General features: G+C 36.4%; 1 protein-coding gene across 1 annotated transcript in view; it reads right to left on the bottom strand.

Moving 5' to 3' along the window:
• FZD6 (frizzled class receptor 6) overlaps positions 1-14,198 on the bottom strand; it is a 71,479-nt gene that overhangs the window by 23,579 nt on the left and 33,702 nt on the right. Inside the window, exons 3-4 of the mRNA XM_036741832.1 lie at positions 7,026-7,222; positions 1,572-2,589 (exon numbers count right to left, since the gene is read on the bottom strand). Coding sequence (XP_036597727.1) covers positions 1,572-2,589; positions 7,026-7,222 — 1,215 coding nt within the window. The remainder of the gene's footprint in view (positions 1-1,571; positions 2,590-7,025; positions 7,223-14,198) is intronic.

Below are 14,198 nucleotides of genomic sequence, written 5' to 3' on the forward strand. Positions count from 1 at the left end.
CTGAAGCAGATTACTATACCTAAGTAGGTGGTGTTAAGAACTGTCAGGGCTAAAAGACCTATCTTCTGATGGCTAGTATACCGATAGGCCAACTCTCTGAATGTAGCTAAAACGATCCTCAGATGACAGGGCCCATACACAATGCTACAATGCCTAGCTTAGTAGGACTTGTCAAAACTTGTGTTTCATGGACGTAGCCTTCAAGAACTCAGGGCAACGTCTCACAATAATAAGGCATCAGAATAGGACTTTAGTGGAAGAATATTAATATTATGTGCTATAAATAATTCTCTGCTAAAGTTCTACACTGATGCTTCACTGGATGACTAGATCTTTGAAGACTATGCTAGTAGAACACAAAGTCTTGAAAGTCCTAACAAATTGGAAAGGCTTTGGCTACAGGCTAAGTAATTGATGAACTTTGTACCCATCATTTGTGGTCTAGCCTCGCTGTTTTGAGAAAGGTAGAATCTGACTTCACCAAATAGTAAGAGATTTTTTTTGTCCAGGGAAACATCTGGTAAGGTATGGTGGGCTCATGGTCTGTATCAATGGAAGGAGTACTTATACCAGTGAAATCATGGATGTTTTGAAATATTAGATATAATAATAAATAATTAATCCAGAGAAAGGAATATACATGGTGTCCCAAAAGTCTCAGTGCAATTTTAAACATTAGTCGCTCAAAGCTGCACTGAGATTTTTGGAACGCTGTATAAAAACTGTTGGCATATGAACTAAATTTCTATGAAAAACATTGTGAACAACTATGCTTACGGAATTATGCTATATTCAGAAATTTTAAAGCCTTAAATCTTAAAAACACTCATCTACAACTTTTATAAGCAAGTCTGACCAAAATTATAGTAAGTAAAAAAAGATTAGAAACTCTGAGGACAAGAATGTTTTGTTTAAACTCCGTATTCTCCCAATGCCTTAACACAGAGCTTTTACACAGTGGATGCTTAATCAGTATTTGCTGAATAAATGGAATTTTAAAAAAAACTGAAACCATGTTTTACTTCAAATGGTCTATGTTTCCTGTTAGGAAAAAGCAGACTGATTTAGCCATATTTCTATTAAAATTATGTTTCTGAAGAATATTTCATGAGAAATTTTAAATGAAATTCACTAAGACCATCCCTTAAGGAAAAATACTTGATTCTTTTTTACTGAATGTAAATTCAAAATTAACTCACACCTCTCGGCAATGACCACTTTCTATTTCCCCTCGCCTACCACACCTAACCACCACCACCTTTTCCCTCTTTTTCAGCCAGGCATTCAGCTTCTGACTCTTTGTCCTTAATCAGACCAACCAGTACGCCTTTGACACTCAATATCTATTTTTAAGAACTTTTCAATGTGTTAATTTATATCTCCAATGAATGAAAAAAACAGGGGGAGATTAAAAATTATGTAACTGAAATTGTGCCTTAATGAATACAGAGGTATTAGTAATGTTGAATTTCCAAATCTGAAATATAATTAAATATCCTCAACAAACAAAATTATATTTCACTGAACATAATCTTCTATGTTAATAGAATAACCCATATGGTTGTTTTTACCTGATGGGGGCATGGGATATGGTATCGATGGCAATGGTCAGAGACCCAAGTTGTTTCCCAGATAATCCTGTATATCTGCTCATAGACATAACATCCAAGAAGTGTCACTAATGGAACAAGGTACAAACCGCTGAAGACTCCAATTCTAATCATAAATTTCTTGAGTTTTTCTTGGTTTCTTCCATCATGCTGTATAACTTGCCGTACATGATTTAAAGAAATAATGCCAGCTAAAAGAAGAGATAATCCAACAAACACACAAAGGCACAGAGGCAACAAAACAAAGTATCGAGAAGCATAAAGGTCATAAAGGCCAACAAAACAAACACCACTGATATTGTCCCCTTCAACTTTGTTCATAGCCAGAAGCATAACTGTCAAGAAACCAGGCATCCCCCAAGCAACTGCATGAAACCACACAGCCTTTTGTTCAATTGCCTCACAACTCCACTTTCTTCCCGCAGCTAAGAACCAAGTAATAGTAAGAATCACCCACCACACAGTGCCTGCCATTGTGAAAAAATACAAAAGCATAAAGAGAACAGTACAAGCCTTATTTTGGGAACCCAAAACAACTGTTTCACCAACCTCTAGTTTTTCATCTGCCTTGTTACAGGCTGTGCTATTGCCTAGCAAAAATCCAATAAAGTACATTAACGATACAATGCTGTAACAGACAGAATAATATATGATTGGTCTTTCTGGGTACCTAAATCTTTTAACATCAATTAGAAAAGTCAGGAAGGTGAACAAAGTTGCACACAGGCAAAATATTGAAACAATTCCAATGAAGCTTTTTGCAAATTCCAATTCATCATTTTTGAAATACATGTTGGGGCATGGAGGTGCACACTGGTCGATTCCAAGAAATTTGTAGCCTTGTCCACCAGATGTCTTCAAATGCCTTGGACACCAAAATCCATAGTCTCTTTGAACCTGTTCTGGTGTTTTCGGTGGTTCATGAAATTTGGTGGTAAGATCAGAAGCGACTGGAGCAGTCTCATCACAATACTGCAATCTGCACAGATTATATAACTTGTTAAAATGAACTACAATTATTCTACAGACTATATCTTTTAATACAATACTTTTGAAACTTAAAACATAAGTTTGTCTGAATTCACAATTTGCTATATGAACTAAGATAAATCACAGGAAAAAAATTAGCATCAATTAAAAATTTTATCATAGCAAAGGTGTTACTGCTTAAGAGTAAACAATGCAAAAATGTATTGAAAAAATTGGCACTTTTATGAGTTATAGTTCTTTTAAAAGCACTTAAAGAGACTTTAAAGAGATATCACCACTAGGTTTAATCCCCAAGGAGGTTACTGACAAGAGGAAAATCTCCAATATATATCAAAATAGTTACAGCAGTACTTTCTGTAATAGCAAAGCTTTGGAAACAAAGTAGGTGCTCATTGACTGGGAAATGGCTAAGTAAATTACAGTACATGAATATAATAGAATGTTACTATGCTCTAAGAAATGAGGAATACGATGAATACAGAGAAACATGAAGCAATGCAAAATGAAGTAAGCAAAGCCAAGAAAACAACAAATGACTATACCAATGTAAATGGAAAGAACACACAAAAAAACAGATAAAATGAGTATTTCAAAATTATAAAGAACAAGCATGGCTCAAAAGAAGAGATATGAGAAGACATCCCAGCCTTCACCCCTTTGAAAAGGTAGGAGGTACATGACTATGATACATGGTACACACTTTCGGACTTTTTCAATTTTGTTAATTTTTTTCCTCTTTCTTTGTCTTTAAAAAAAATGTTATATTACATGGCTCTTTCAGAGGGAAAGAGAAGAAAATTTTGGTGATATGAAAAAGACACCAACAAAAAACTTATTTAAAATACATTTAAAGGGACCCTAAAGACTAAAAGGATGCAAGTTGTATCTACTAACTATGGGTGTCCTCCAAGGCTCTGTCCTGGGCCATCTTTTCCTTACATACTATTTTGCTTGGTGATTTTATCAGCTCCCATGGTTTCAATTATCATCTCTACGCAGATGTTTCTCATATCCATACTTCTTGGTGCCCTGTGATTCCCCTCCCTTTTCAGCTTTGTTTTGTATGTGGATGGTCTTTCTTTGCGAAAGATCTTAATTTAGAAAGGTCAAGGTCATCCACTGAATCTAAAGCTATCACCAATCATCTTGACTTTTGTCTTACCACTGGACTTCAACAACTCTGGAGGAAAGAAGAAGGATGATGACTGAACAGCTCTGCCTCACTTAAATTCAATCCATGAGCAAGTCAAAACATCACCTTTGCATTGTCATTGGTCTTCTTTGAGAAGAAGGACCAACCACCACCAACACCTCTCTGCTGACCTTCAGTCTCATATCACCAACTGCCTATTCCATAGACACCTTAAACTCAACATGCCCAAAAGTTGAACTTGTTATCATTTTTCTAAAACCCTACCCTCTTACTAATATTCTTATTACTGTAAAGGATACCTACTACCATCCTTCCAGTCACCCAGGTTTGTAACATATGTGACCATGTTACATAGATGTATTACAGCTCCCTTCTATTTACCAGCTCCAGGTCTACCACCTACCCAAACCAAAATAAAAAATCCCACATCCTGCCAAAAACCCAAACCAAAAAAAAAAACCAATCCCCACAAACTTGGAATTGAGATCTCATGAAAACACATCTGATCTAAAACCTTATTAAATACTATTTCTCTCAATATTTTAAATTCATAAGTAGCTATCACAGCTATAGAAAGAAAGCAAATTCAGTTTATAAGGAGAAATATACTATCAAGAAATTTATTACTACATTTTAGGAGAAAAATATTGCAGACATCAATTTCTAGAATTTAATTATAATATGTAATTTAATTATTTTTAAGACAAAACACTTATATATACCTCAAACCACTAAATGCCTAGAGAGCTAGTTGGACTAAAATATGTGTGTATATATATGTATACATAGATATATAAATGTTTATATGTATATATACATATTTATATGCATACATGTACGTAATATATACGTATATATTACATATAGTTTACATACACACAAACACAATTATATTTATTCCCTTGCCTTCTCCCTTTGGCCCTCTCCCTGTACTCAGACTGTTCTAGAACCTATTTTAGACATCTGGCTAGCAGCTTCCTACTCTGGATATGCTGCACCCCCTTATCTTTGTCCTTGCCTGGGCTGCTTGACTGCTCATAGGGTTTGAATGATATGGAAGCCAACAATTTGATTCCTTCTGATGAGATGGAGGCCCACCAAGCCTTACTCTCCAGCTGGCCACTGTCTTCTGTGCTTTGGCAGGCCAACCTTATCATCTGCCCTGCCTTTCTGTAGTGTAGTCCTTTAGACACTGTCACCTTAATTTCTTAAGTAACCTAACCTAAAGATCTCTGGGCCTTGCCATCTGTCCCACCATTGCACCCTTAGGACTTCCAGGACTTTCCATCTTCCCTACCACTGAATTTGTGTTATGTGTTCTGTCTCCCAATTAGAGTGAGATTCTTAAGGGAAAGGACAGTCTGTCTATTTCTTTTTGCATCCTATTGCTTAGCACAGTGGCTGGCACTTTTCATTCATGTCCAATCTTAAGACTGAAGTGTTTGAAATCACCCTAAAATCAATTTACAATACAATATTTTTGGTTCTCTCCCCACTTTTCTCCTCAGCACTGAAAGTCTTATGTTAAAGATCTGCTTTACGTGATATGTTATATTTCTTTTGTTTTGTTTTGCAAAGAAAATAGGATTCATCTATGTTGCAGCAAACTTATATAACCCACAGTTTTTACTATTGTTTTTGTGGCATCTGAAAAATTAGATTTGAGTCCTGCTTCTTCTATATACTAGTAAGTCTTGGGTCACATAACCTTTCTGGATTTCAGTCTTCTCATTGTAAAAGGAGACCACTGGATTAGATGATTCATAAACCTTTCTAAGTGTAACATACCATGGTTCTATAGTATCAATGTATATATTAATACTGAACAATGTGATGTTTTTTGATCTATTTCGTTCCATTTTTGATAATCAATCATAAGACTATTTTAGAATACTACTGAATGGCTAATATGGTTTATAGTAAGTGCTCCTAAGACACAAAAGTTTGTCAGAGAATCAAAGAATCTCTGAAGTGGAAGGGAGCTCAGAGGTCATAACCACGATCAATCTCCTTGATGGCATTCCTAAGAAGGAGTTGTCCAGGCTTTCTGAAAGTCCTCTAGGGAGAATGAAGCTCATAATTCCCTCAGGCAGCCTATTTCACTTTTGGAAAGCTCTAATTGTTAGGAAGTCACTCATTACATTAAAACTTAATCTGCATCTTTGTGACTTTCATCCATTGCTCATGGTACTGTTGATATATGAGAGTAAAACTGAAGTTTAATTTGAATATAAAGTTCTGAATGGACATATAGTTCTATTTGGGAAGCCATTATAACTCCAAACATTTCACTATGGCATTCAAGAGCTAAAATGTTACAATTTTATGTAATTGGTAAAAAAAAAAAGGTTGCAAAGCATTTATCAAGTGATTGTGAATGGTACTGTTGTAAAAACTGTAGAAAGATTAAGATTCAACACAAGATCTAGAAATCAAGTGACATATTTGCTTTAAACAGGATATATTTTTCAATTTTATTGAAAGTCCGTAGTACTTTATTTTTACAGAGGTAGGTCCAATTGTAGGATACGTTTATGAATTATGTGTACTTACTATAGTGATTCCAAACTCTGGTTTGGAGAAATTGGATGATGTCACCAATGATATTCAACAAGATATAGGTCTACGGCATAAGTCTTAAACACCAATCTTGTTGATCTCAAGAGAAAATGAATCATAAAAGTGGTATGAAGAACGTTTTAACAGATTTTATGTGTATGCTGGGAGGGAACATGCAGTATACCAAAATCAAACTATTCAGTATCAAAACTCCAAAAATTTATTAAGGTTATTACCTTAAAATTTATTATAAACTTAATAACCATTCACCATTAAAACAAACAAATATGAAAAATAATGAAAATCCATAAAGCTCTTTTACATATTGCATCCAACATTACACAAGATAGAAAAAAATCAAATAAATAACCACGCAAGATGTATTTGCTCTTGTTCCCTTTAGAGTCTACTTTACTTTCGACTCTGTTTTTGTTCTCCTTTTTTTCTATAATATCTTTATCCACATTCCACAACTCGCTATTTTACAATGGAGTTAGACATTGCCTTAAGAAGGAATATCCAATTAATTATACAATGGTCAAATATAAATAATGTGAAATAGTGGCTGCCAGGTGTTAGACAAGGAAAAACAACAGAGATGTAATTTATCTTTCCTTCATTTATACAACAAAATTGTCACAAACCGTCAGTTCAGTTAGGGCTAAGGCACTGGCATTAAAATACTTCACTTTTAGCTAAAAATAATACCATACCTGCTGCATTCAAGCTCCTCAGGCCATGTGATCCCAAAAGTGTCAATTAATTGTTTACAATCAGAGTATACTCTCTCACAAAGTTTTCGACAAGGAGGAACCACATGAAGTTGTTCAGTGCAGGCTGGCACAAAAGCATTACAGAGGAAAGTGTCAACATCTGGTGAACAGCGCAGATTTGCTAGAGGGATAAAAGGCTTTCAACAAAAATAAAAAGTTCTGGTTAGAAATTCTTTTAAAGACACACTAACACCTGTTTAAAGTAATCTTTAATCTTTCCTCTCTATGTAACTGTATTTTAAAGAGATGATACATTTACTTAACTCTCCTTTAATTCGATAACTATTTATACAAATGGAACATTTTTTTTTATCCAACTACTCTATTCTTGTTGAGAAAAGAAAAGGAAAAAAAATCATCCTTATACTGAATTATTTATTTTGGTATGTATACAAAGGAGGAAATTGGAGGGCTGAAAACCATATCATTGGATTGGTTGAAGAAACTGGGTGTATTCTGACTGAAAATGAGAAAATTGAGGTCTCCCACAGATAGATGTGTTTCAGTTACCTAAAGGGCTGTCAACCTCATGTCAGTGGGGGTCAGTCAGGGCTATTTACGCTGGACCCAGACTTTAATTCAATTCAAAGAACATTCATTAAACATGCACTGAAAGATGATAGGTTTAAATGACAAATAATGACAGCCCCCTTGGCCCTTAATAACCTGACAGCTTAGAATCTAGTGGGTTAAAAGCTTTCCTAATAAATTCAGTGAGGCAAAGCAAAGATTCCCCCATTCTCTACTGTTATTTCTTCTAGAAATAGGGTAGCAATAAAACAAGAGAAAGAAATCAAAGGCATAAATATCAGTAAGGAGGAGACAAGATTATAGCTGTTTCTAGATGACATGATGGTTTACCTAAAAAACCCCAGGAAATCAGAAAAGAAGCAGATAAATAACATCAATAAATCTAGTATTTATACAGTGCTTTAAAGATGTGCAAAGTGCTATTTGCACTTTGATCTCGTTTGATCCTAACAACAATCCTGGAAAGTTGGTGATATTTTTATCCTCATTTTTACAGATAAGGAAACTGAGAGTGACACTGATAAAATGACTTTACCCAGGGATCAGAAAACTAGTTAAGTTCCTCAGGCAGGATTTGAATTCAAGGCTTCCAGACATCAAGTCCAGTGCTATTGAATCACTAGCTACCTAAAGTAAAAGTAAAGTAACAAGAAACAAAGTGTTCCAAATCATCAACACTTCTTTATAGAAAAAATAAAAACAAGAAGTAAATAACAATAATAGCTGGCATCTATCCAGTGCCTTAAGATTTGCAAAACCTATTACAAAAAGACAGATAGGTGACTTGGTGGATAGAGTGCTAGCCCTGGAGTTGGGAAAACCCGAGTTAAATTTGGCCTTGGATACTTACTAGCTGTGTGTCCCTGGGCAAGTTGCTTAACTTCAGATTGCCTCTGTTTCCTCCACTGTAAAATGGGGGTAATAATAGTACCTACTTCCCAAGGGTTGTTGTGAGGCTCAAATGATACAATAATTGTAAAGCGCTTGGCACATAGTAAGCACCATCTAAACCTTAGCTATTACTATTATCTTAGCTCATTTGACCCTCATAACAACCCTATGAAGTACAAGCTATTACTATGTCCATTTTTACAGGTGAGGAAACTGAGGCTGACATTAGTAAAGTGACTTTGCCTAGGGTAACAGCGCTAGTAAGTATCTGAGGCAGGATTCAAACTCAGATGACTGCAGGAAAACAGAAACATCATAGAGCAAAGAGAGAGACTTCTCTAAAAAATATCCATGAAGCATAATAGAAAGTATTTAGACAAGGACCAAAGTAAGGAAAAACAACATTAGGGTGGGAACATATTGTAGATCACCTGGGACAAAGGGATAAACTGATTAATTCTGGAAGCTGACAGAATACCAAGTTGACACAGAAGTATAATATAGTAGTAATACACTATAATTATTTGGATAATCTGTTTGAGGTATTTAAAGCATAATAGCTGATAAACTCCTGACTTGTTTCGATGAGAATTTTAGTTCTTAAATCTAAATTAAGTGACAAGGGGAATCTGAACTTATTTTGACCAATATGGAAGAATGGGCTGCTGAAGGAGAAATGATATGAACTACAGGAAGTGATCATTTCATCTGAGAGTTTTTGATACATAAGGAGAGGAAAGCCAAGCACAGATTGATATATACCCTAGATTTTGGAAGAATAGATTTCAAAGGCGTTTAGAGAAAGGGAGGGGTAAGATAGATCTAATATGTTAAAAGGGAAGTCAGATCAAGAGAGATGAGCTGCTCTCAAGAAAGAAATTCTAGCTTCATGGCTGAACAAATCACCTCACCTCTCAGTGAGATGGCAACTCTCCAAATCAAGTCAGTCAACAAGCATTAAGGGCCTAATATATGCCAGGTACTGGGCAAATAAAAACAAAAAACAACAGTCCCTGTTCTTAAGAAGCTCATAGCCTAACAAGAGAGACAATATGCAAACAACCATGTACAAATAATACATATTAGCTGGGACCTGAAAGAAACCAGGGAAACCAGGAGGTGGACATGAGGAAAGAGAAAACTGAAGTCTTAGGGAACAGCCAGTGAAATCGCACAGGAGTCAGGAGATGTAAGAGGAATGGCAAGGTCAATGTCACTGGGTAGAAGAATATGTGGAGGATGTAAGAAGACTGGAAGGGTAGGATGGGAAAAGGTTATGAAAAGCTTTAAAAACCAAACAGGATTTTATACTTGATCATGTTGGTAATAAGGAACCACTGGAGTTTACTGAATAGAGTAAAACGGTCAGAATTATGTTTTAGTAAGATAAATTTGACAGCTGAGTAAAAGAGAGAAACTGGAGAGAAACTAACAGGAAGTTTACTGCAGTAGTACAAAGCATGAGGAGACGATGCTCCCACTATAGTGGTGGTAGTATCAGAATAATCAGAATAACATAAGAGAGATGCTATGAAGAATTGGAAGAAATTGGCAACTGATCTGATATAGACAGCAAGATAGCTGGGGGACTGAAGATGACACCTAGGCTCACCTGGATAGTTGGAAGGATAGTGGTATCCTTGTGAGAAACAGAAAAATTGTTACACTGTGATCAAGATATATGTAAAAATCACTCTCTGAAAAGCCTACGTCCTATTACCATGACACAGGAAAAGACTTAATAGCCCCAACTGCTGTCTTCACTTAAGTTCTTTTTTATTCTATCCTACAACTCAATTGGATCTCCAGGAATGGTTGACACATAGGTGAGTATCTTCAAAGAGACCTACTAAATATGCTTTCACTTGCTTCTTGGAGAGTTCCAGCAGTAACAGTTTAGAACATTAAATCTGTTCTGAAGTAATGAATAATCTTAATCTCTAGAAAGGAAATTTCCTGATTAAAACTACTAATTTCTGGTAATGATGAATCTCATGAAGTGGCATAGTACTTTGTTCTACCCCATACTGGGGATCTACTTTCAGGCTCTTGGTAACCTCATCAACTTAAATGTATGATCAATTATCTCCATACAGATAATATCCCCTCAATAATTCCCAACCCCTAACTGGACTCCCAGCCTCAATCCCATCCTCCACAAAAAAGTAATATTTATATAGGACAGCTCAAACAACTCCAATGGTTCCAGGTTACCTGTAGGTTCAAGTACAAACTCCTCTGTTTGGCATTAAAGAACTTCACAATCTGGTTTCAATCTCATTTTCCAGGCTATAAACTCCCTTTCTCACTGCCTAAAGTCCAGCCAAATTGATCTTACTGTTCCTCACACAAGACATCCCATCTCCTTCCCAGGCACACATTCTTCCTCACCTCTGTTTCTTTGATTCTCTAGTTTCCTTCAAAGCTCAGTTCCAATATTAGCTTCTACACGAGATGAGGTCTTTCCTGATTCCCCCACTTACTAGTGCCTCTCCTCCCATGATGCTGTATTTATTTTTTCTATACATATATGTGTACATGTTGTTACCCTGGCTCCTTCAGGTCAAGAGCTTTCTCACTTTTGTATGAATATCTCCAGTGCCCACAAAACTGCTGGGAACATAGTAAGTAGTTAATAAATGCTTTGTCCTAAAGTGTAAGACTAACCATGTTATTTCCCTATTCAATAAATTCCACTGGCTCCCTATTCTATCTAGGATTAAGCACATAGAAGATGCTTAATGCTTACTAATTAACTACTTGTCTATTGGGAAATGTCATATATGTGTATGTATGTGTGTACACACACATACACATTTTATTTATATGCATATATGTACATATGTACACATATGTGTATGTGCGCATATTATAACAATATTTAGACATATGTATATATTCCAATTCTCTCTCTATGGTATCAGACTTATCAGCAATATTTAATAAAAAAATTTTCCTGTTGGAAATTTTTCCTATCTGCATTGATTTTGCTTCAAAATCTTTATATTTTATGTAATAGAAATTGTCTAATTTATGTTTTATGATCACTTCTATTCCTTGTTTTGTTAAGAATGTTCCCACTAGCTACATATAGCTATAAAAGGTACCTACTTCCATTCTTCTCAAATTTCTAAATATGACCTTTCACATTTAGTTTCCATCTTAAAAAAAATTATTTTGAACTTAAAACATCAAAAAAGACCATCACCATACACAGCTGAACTTCAAAAGGATTCTATATGAAACTGTATTTCAAAACACTTGCTTTTTTGAAACGTGTAATAAATTTCTCATGTTTCTAATACTGTCCTACTTGTCTGTGTTCCTTCTGAATTTCCTTCAGTTTTTTTAGGTGAACTTTTAAAAGAGTGTTATAATGGCTTGTGATGTCAATCAGTAATTAAGGGAGGCTTGATTAAAAACAGGCCTACACCCTTGTGATGCCAATTAGTGATTAAGGATCTTCCCCCACCCCCCCCAATTCAATAGGCCTCCGGTGGGGCTAGTTAAGGGAGGCTTGATTAGAGGCAGGCCTACACCCTTTACTTATTAAGTGCTAAGCCTCAGGCCTACACCCTTTTGCTGACTGGACGTGAGGAGAAGAGTGTATATACTCAGAAGGTAGCCATTAAAGTCAGAATTCAGCCCAAGGAGAAGTAAGAACTCTGAGATGACAGAGCTGAGAATCTGCAGACTAGCAAGCTACAGAACTCAGAGAGCTGCAGAGAGAGTGCATAGCAGAGAGTGGAGACCAGAGAGCTTAGAAGACCAGAGAACTGAGGGGGGAAAGAACGCAGGCAAAGCAGACAGTTGGGATTCATGAGTGTTTATGGGAAGGCCCCAGCAGGGGGGAAGGTTACAGGATGACTTGGTTCTTTGCTGTAATACTGTGTTACAATTTTCTTGTTCTTACATTGAGGTGAACTTACTAACTTTGGGAAACAACTGTTGCTATGTTGGGCTGGCGTTATTGGTTTTGGGATTTAATTCTCTGGTGTCCAAATAAATGATATACTTCCCCTGCCTTCTACCTAGAAAATCTCTTATACTTTGCGATTCCAAATTATGCAGGCATGTTCATGGTCATCTTCGAGGTCATGAGTATTGACTTACTGATAAATGGCCCTCTTTTTTTTCTTGGTATCTAACCCTCCCTGGATCCTAAAATGACATCACCCCCCTCCATTAACAGAGAAAAAGGGGAGTGGAGGAGGATCTTACAATAAATAAGCATAGTCAAACAAAATGAATCCATACAGTGGTCAGGTCCAAAAGTGTATGTCACTGCATTTTGTTTCTATGACCTCTGTCAAGACAGTAATATGCCTTATCATAGATCCCCTGGAGACATGGTTAGCTATTACTTTGATAAGACTTCTAATTTCAAAACTCTTATGCACAATTTTGTTATCCTTGTCTAAATTGTTCTTCTGGTTCTGATCACCTCACCATGTGTCAGTTTATGCTACCCAGGATTCTCTGAAATCACCATCTTTTGCCATTTCTTATGGCCCAATATTATTTCCTTAAATTTATATAACAATTTTTCTAGCCATTCTTCAACTGTCTAGGAGGCAATTTAAAGTAACTTCTTAGATTCCAGTTTTATTTCTCTCTCCCCTTTTAGTCTCCCCTCTAGCATCAGAAGCTTGTTTCACCCGTAAGTATTCCTCCCCTAGTATTCCCTTCCCTCTTAAACTTCACCCCTATCCTATCCCCATGTTTCTTTGTTAAGTTGGATTTATTTCTACACCAACCTCTCTATGTGTGTGTTCAACCTTCCCTTGTTCATCTTATGTAAGAATTAGGTTCATATAATGTCCCTTCCCCTACCAATCCCTCTATGTTTATATGTTCTTCTAGCACACCCCAATTTTGAGAAATAGCAAGTTCTACTCCTCTCTTCCTCCTCTCTACACTAGAGTATTCCTTTTACCTTGCCTTCTCTTTATCACCCTCAAACTTTTAGAATAGAACCAATCCACTTATGATTTCTTGAAATTCCAAGTTTTTTTAAGTCATGATTTTTCAGGAAGTCAAATGATTCTTAAATTATTTCTGTGATCAGTTTTCTGGGTTATTTTTTGATACCAGATCTTGAGATTTCTTTCTTTTCCCTATTTTTGATTTAGTTCTAATATTTCTTGTTTCCTAGAACCAATGTCTTCTGATTGGTGAGATGGGAAGAAGAGCAAGACCTTCCTCTGACCATATCTGTGACCTTAGGCTTTGCTTTCATCTCCTGCTGCTCCTGTTCCCCAAGGGATAGTGGTGAAGAGCCAAGCAGACTTCCATCTGCACTATCACAAGGTAACTTCCATCCCCTGCTGCATCCATCAGCCTGATCTCCTGCCTTCTGTGATATGGCAAGTTTCTGTTTGGGGAGTGACCTTCTTTCTGATCTTGGGCTTTCCATCTCCTGATGAGCCTGTCCCCCTAAAGGAAGAGGAAAGATGGTAGGTAGTGGGATTTCTAACCCCTGCTGTAAAGGTTTGACCTCCATCTCCTGATTCATTGTTTCCTACCTAATCTCCAGCCTTCAGGAGAAGGCAGATGAAAAGTGAAACAGGATGACCACGTGCCTTCCTTCAATTTCCCACTGTGCTTGTCTCCTGCCTGATCTCTAGCCTCCTCTGGGCACAGAAGTAGTGCCTTCCACTCAATGATGAGCATATACCCTACACATCTCAG

Source organism: Trichosurus vulpecula, chromosome 1, assembly GCF_011100635.1.
Source record: "Trichosurus vulpecula isolate mTriVul1 chromosome 1, mTriVul1.pri, whole genome shotgun sequence".
Taxonomy (NCBI): domain Eukaryota; kingdom Metazoa; phylum Chordata; class Mammalia; order Diprotodontia; family Phalangeridae; genus Trichosurus; species Trichosurus vulpecula.